Source organism: Malurus melanocephalus, unplaced genomic scaffold, assembly GCF_030028575.1.
Source record: "Malurus melanocephalus ecotype Western Australia unplaced genomic scaffold, MMel_1.1 scaffold_327, whole genome shotgun sequence".
NCBI lineage: Eukaryota > Metazoa > Chordata > Aves > Passeriformes > Maluridae > Malurus > Malurus melanocephalus.
Window position 1 is genome coordinate 842,617 of NW_026623559.1, and position 6,310 is coordinate 848,926.

The 6,310-nt window shown below is 47.8% G+C and overlaps 1 protein-coding gene across 1 annotated transcript in view; it reads right to left on the reverse strand.

Annotated features, from left to right (window-relative positions):
- Positions 1–6,310, reverse strand: part of LOC130580386 (cGMP-dependent protein kinase 1-like) — a 25,287-nt gene that overhangs the window by 8,667 nt on the left and 10,310 nt on the right. The window contains exons 2-4 of the mRNA XM_057377847.1: positions 3,441–3,637; positions 1,792–1,933; positions 113–400 (exon numbers count right to left, since the gene is read on the reverse strand). Coding sequence (XP_057233830.1) covers positions 113–400; positions 1,792–1,933; positions 3,441–3,637 — 627 coding nt within the window. The remainder of the gene's footprint in view (positions 1–112; positions 401–1,791; positions 1,934–3,440; positions 3,638–6,310) is intronic.

The window sequence follows — 6,310 nt, forward strand, 5'->3', positions numbered from 1 at the left end:
TTTCCTTTTCCTTTTCCTTTTCCTTTTCCTTTTCCTTTTCCTTTTCCTTTTCCTTTTCCTTTTCCTTTTCCTTTTCCTTTTCCTTTTCCTTTTCCCTTTTCCTTTTCCTTTTCCTGTCATGTTCAGCCCATTCAGGACCAAAATGGATAACCCACAGGACAGCCAGCCCTGCCCCTGCCCTGGCCCCGTCAGGGTGACGAGGGCAGAAAAGTTGGGATGAATTCCAATGCCCATACCTGCCAGTCAGGAGCTCATACATCAGGATTCCCAGGGACCAGTAGTCTGCYGAAATGTCGTGACCTTTGTTCAGGATGATCTCGGGGGCTACATACTCTGGGGTGCCACAAAAAGTCCATGTTTTCTTTCCAAATCCTATTTTCTTTGCAAAGCCAAAATCGACCTGAGGGAAGGGGCAGAGGGAATGTCAGCCRTGGGCTCCGCTCCTCTTGAAGTGAAACAAGGCAGAAAGGAGGATTCCTCATAGGAATTCTCTCCTAATTAAAGCACTGAGGGTCRTTCCAGGACCAGGGAACCACAGTGACCTTTTTGCTGATTGATGCTGAGGAATATTCCCACGAGGGAGGCAAACACCAGCACCGAGAGGTTCTTGGGAGTTGGAACTTTCTATCACTCACAGCTCACGTAATTTTGCTTCTTTTCTTATAAATTTAAATTAACAGGGCAAGAGGGAATAGTTTTAAATTGAGAGAGGGAGGATGGGATATTGGGAAGGAATTGTTCCCTGGGAGGGTGGGCAGGCCCTGGCACAGGGTGCCCAGAGGAGCTGTGGCTGCCCCACATGGATGGGCTGTGAGGTCCTTTCCAAGCCAAAGCACTCCAGGATTCCATGATTTAGGCTCAGCACTGACTGCTGTGGGTTTCTGTGCTGCTGTAACAGSGAGGCAGTGCACCAAACTCTCTGTGGCCCAAAGCAGAGTCCCCACAGCACTGGCAAGCACGGAAAATGGGATTACACTGGGAAGTGGAGTCCACTGGGGCTGGTCAGGACCCCCCACAGTCCCAGCCCACAGCGGGTCTGGGACACCTGGGACATGTCTGAGGATCCAGGGCTGGTGATGGGGCCAGCAGAGACCCAGCTCCTGCTGGGCAGGGAGAAGGATGGTCCCACTCTTCATCATCCTCTGTCACCCTACACCTCCCTGGGGCCCTGGCCTGGCTGCAGGGAACAGACTCTGCTGTCACTCATGGGGTGCCACGTGGAGCTGTCACCAGGCAGTGGCCATGGGCTGAGTTCCCATCCCCAGCTGCTCCCACCCCAAAGAGCCCCTGAAGCGACACGCAGAGACCTTGGTCCCCTGTGACATCCAAGGGGACATCGGCCATTCCTGGAGCARCTCCTTTTTGGGGTCCTGTCCCTCACTGGTGGCTTCCCAAGGGCCCACATTCCAGCACCTCCCACCRAGGGACCTCTTCCTTCTCTTCTCCCCCTCTCTATGCTCTTACTCAGCCATTTGAGGTGCCCTTAACAATCAGGGCACCTCCACCCTCAGTTCTGGGACAAAAAGGCCATTTTCTGCCCAATACAGCTGGGTGGTTTTCTCCTGATGCTCTTTCCTCAGCATTCCAGGAGCAAGGATCTGAATCCCAAGCCAGAATCAGCCTTCCTCAGCGCAGCCAGAACCCGAGCCCTGCTGGAAATCGGGGAAACATCCCGGTGCTGGTGACAACACCTCACCCTGCTCTCATCTCAGCACCTCCTGAGCAAAGTGGGGACTCTGCTATTGACCCTCTCTGGCCAAACCCCTGTGGGGTGGCTTTTTTGGGACTCACCAGCTTGGCRTAACCGCGGTGATCCAGGATGAGGTTCTCTGGCTTGAGGTCCCTATAAATGATCCCTTTGGAATGCAAGTAGGCAAAGGCTTCCACCACGCATGCCGTGTAAAACCTGGTGGTGGAATCCTCAAATGAACCCCTGTGGAAAAAGAGGGAGGGCAAAAGGGATGAAGCCATTAGRTGAGTGGATCCCTTCCCCATGGAATGCATTCTGCCGTTAAAACTTTCAGCACTGCAGTAAAATCACTTTTCCACACCTGGAAAGCGCCTACTGCTAAACTTCCTACCTCAATCTAATTAAATTTCCATTTTGAAGCAGCCTTTCTGTCCCCAGTACCTGAAACTATTTTCAGTTTTACTCAAAAAATTAGAAATAAATCTTAGAAATCTTCATCTTGTAAGAAAAAAATGCTATTTTTTTCCTAAGTATGACTTTGGCTTTTGAGTATTAAAACTCCTTTGAGGTGTGGAGGTAAGTTCTGTATTAATGTTCCTGAGACAAATGGCAGAAAAATCACAGCTGCTGGGGCTTGAAGTGTTAATTCAAATGCAAAACTGCACATGTTTCAGTGGTCTGCAGCCAGTTTTCCAAAGGAAACCACATTTGCTGCCTGCTGGGAGCTGGCTGAGAGCAGGAGAGTGTCTGAGCTAGGTGGCCAGCAGAACCTCAGTTTCAATCCCAGAGAATTAAAGTGGAATTATCAGGCACTGACAAAAKATCAGGAAAAATCCCACCCAGCACCTGCTAATGTTGCTCCAGTTTCAGTGAGAAGAAGGCTTTTGGGCAAAGGAAGAACTACAGAAAAAAAATTGTTCCAGGGAATTAAAAGACAATTTAATGTTGGCCTTCTGATCAATCTTTCCACATTCAGTGGAATTCTGTTCCAGTGATGAGGCTATTCCAGAGTTACAATTCCCTGCATCTCTCCTGCTCCATGGGCACATTCACACTCACAGAGGGTGGGCAGCAAACACGGGGATGGGAAAAGCTCTGGGATGGGAAATTGTGATTTAAAAACTGGGACATCAGAAAGACCTGGAGCTGCTGGAGCAAATCCAGAAGAGGCCACAGAACTGCTCTGAGAGCTGGAGCCCCTCTGCTCTGGAGCCAGGCTGGGAGAGCTGGGAATGCTCACCTGGAGAGGAGAAGGATGCAGGGAGAGCTCAGAGCCCCTGCCAGGGCCTAAAGGGGCTCCAGGAGAGCTGGAGAGGGACTGGGGACAAGGGATGGAGGGACAGGACACAGGGAATGGGGTCACACTGCCAGAGGGCAGGGATGGATGGGATTTTGGGCAGGAATTGTTCCCTGGGAGAGTGGGCAGGCCCTGGCACAGGGTGCCCAGAGAAGTTGTGGCTGCCCCTGGATCCCTGGCAGTGCCCAAGGCCAGGCTGGACATTGGGGCTGGGAGCAGCCTGGGACAGTGGGAGGTGTCCCTGCCATGGCNTGTGGCTGCCCCTGGATCCCTGGCAGTGCCCAAGGCCAGGCTGGACATTGGGGCTGGGAGCAGCCTGGGACAGTGGGAGGTGTCCCTGCCATGGCAGGGGTGGGAATGCGATGAGCTTTGAGGTCCCTCCCAACCCTACCAGCAGGAATTCTGTGACATTCAGAAACATCCCACCCTGCAGGAGAAAAGTTTCCACCTCACCTGTCCCTGAGAATTGTCCAGAGCTCTCCCCCCAGGCAGGCCTCCATCAGCATGTACAGGTACTTGCTGTCCTTGAACGTCCTGTAGAGCCTGGGGATGGCAACCAAAATACCAGGAATGAACCCGTTTTCCAAGCCTGGAACTTGCTGGTTTATGGAGTTTAAAGAGCCCCCAAGCAGGGAGCTGAAACGCTCTTCCTCCCAGGAAGGAATGTGGAGGGGGACAACTGCCTCAAGGGATGGACCAGGCTTTGGGAACCCATCCCGGAGCTCTGATTTGTGCTCTAAAATCCATGCTCTGGGTTCAAAAGGATTTTCTAATGATATTTAACTAATTACAATAACATATGTTTAACAATATGAAATAACTGTGGCAAAAAAAACCCAGAGAATTCTCCTTTTAATTTAATTTTAACGTTCAGCTGCTTTTGTACTTCCCATTCCACGCCTGGGTTTATCCATCCAGGCTTCCAGCAGGGAGTGGATACTGGGAAGGTTTCTCTGCAGCTTCTTATTTAGATATTAATTTGAATTTGAAATTTGATTTTGAAATTTGAAATTTGAGTTAATTGAAGGGAATTTGCTCAAGGGAGACTCTGTCCKGGTGCAACCCTGCAGTCCTGGCAGTTCCCATGAGTTAAAAATTCCAGGAGTTCAAAATTCCAGAAGTTAAAAATTCAAGAGCTGATGCCTCATGATAGAAATGAATCCAGGTGGATTTGCAATTCCAGCTCTTCCCTGCTAAGCCCAGTTGTTGTTTTTATGGAGTAATGGACCGGGGGAAAACACAGCGGGATTTGGTTCCTTTGGAAGACATCAATTTATATTTATATAAAAWCAGATATAATTGATCATTAATAATGTTAGAATTTTGGGGTTTAACGAAAGTCCCCCCACTTCTTTCTGGCCTCTTGGACAAAATATAATTTACCTTAATACACATTTAATCTGCTTTAAAGTTTACAGAAAACTTCAAGAMTCCAAAATGTAACTCCATGTTTTTAATTGCTTGGTAATTGAATTGCTACTGAAATATTTWCCCTAATTAAGGCAGTGCTGCTGAAAATTTTATGGGCATTAAATCTGGCCTAATATATGCAGATTAAAAAAAAAAAAAAATCAATTATTGTTTATCAGCTGTGTTGGAAGATAAAGTTTAGACATGAGGAAAGGGCATCATTTCAGTCCTAAGTTTGAAATGCCACAATATTTGAASAACTTCTTTATTTATTTCCTTTTTCTTGGAAATATTTGCACCCKTTTGACCCCTGATCCAACCCAGAGCATTTTGTTCTGTTTGAGTTTTAGTTTATCTGAGAGTACATTTTATTGAGTGCMCCATGGCCTCTCCTGTTCCTTTTGCCTGGTTTAATTCATTTTAACAACCAAACCAAATTATTCCTCAAAGACCTTTTAACAAACATAATGGATTTAGAAAAGAATTGAGTTCTTCAGGAACTTTGTCTTTCCCATTCTGATATTCCAGAGGCTGTGTCCTTGCTCCAAGATTATTTTAMACTCCCCTTTCACCCATCAGATCTAAATTGAATTCATCTACTGAAATATTAAAATTTCTGCTCCTTGCACCCAGAAGAATGTGATCCCAGCYGATCCAAGAAAGGGAATAAACAGATTTGAATAATTTTAGGATAGAGAGAAGGAATTTTAGGAAGCAGACACCAAGTTGGATAAATCAGTTRTTTTCTAGCAATAACAAAAGGTTGGACTTTGTGTCTTGGGAAGYCCCTTCCCAGAGCAGGGTTTCCATGGGATATTAAATATAATCAGGGCTGGTTGTTGCTGTAAAAGGCAGGAATTGCTGCAGGACATGGAAGGAGAAGACCTACAACTCACACATCCTTGTTCTGCTTCCCTGCAGAGGGATGAAAAGTGGGAATGAAGCAGGATTTCATTTATCAGCCATGAATATCAGCTTGATCTTCTATCAAACAGAAGAAATGTTTGGAGGTTCAGGTTTTATTTACGAGTGGGTATTTCTGGGAATGGTGGCTTGGCTGGCCCAGCACTTTCCCTCTCATCCCGAAATAGGTCAGCCTTCCAAAACTCCAGAGGTTGGAATAGCCCCCAGGGAACATTTGGCTCCAGCCTGGGTAACAAGGAATGTTTATGGATCCAAAAGCACATCCCAATGGAACGGCAGCTGGGCAATGCCGAGCTCCAGTTGTCACCCATGAATCAGAGGAGAAGCCGTGGTCTCCAGGGGAATCCCAGGGATCAGCCTTCATTCCCAGGAAGGAAACYCCCCCTGAGTGCCCCAGCCTGACCACGTGCTTCTCTCTGGATTCATCTCAGGGATTTGGTTTCATCCTGGGTCTGTTTGTGTCTTCCGAGCAATTCCTGGGAGCAGGGCAAGAAAGTTTTCCAGGCATCTGCAAGGGTGGGATGAGGCAGCCTTGGCTTGGATGCCCTTGGAGGTGGCTCCAGAGATCCTCAGCACCCTTTGCTCCATCCTAGGAGCATCCAAGGATGACCTATGGCATCCAATGAACCCCCTCTCTTCCCTCACAGCCCTTGGAAATCCAGGGAATGTTGTTATTAGGGTGGAAACAAACAAAAGTGCCTAGCACCCCATTTATTCCCTGGAAGTGCGCTTAGGTTTGGGGCAGGGACATGGCTTTAATGTGTTTGTCCATGAGGAGTCCAGGGATGCTGAACTGGGTTTATCAAATATTTCTGAAAGAGCARTTCTGGACACAGCTGCTCATTGCCATGGCACTGTGGGATTTCAAGGGATGAAGACCTGTTTTCCAGCTTCCCTTAGCAGGAAGGAAACCTTGGAAATGGGGAAGGAAAAGGAAAATTAACCTTGAGCAGGGGCACAGCCAAGTCATGATGAATATATATATATAT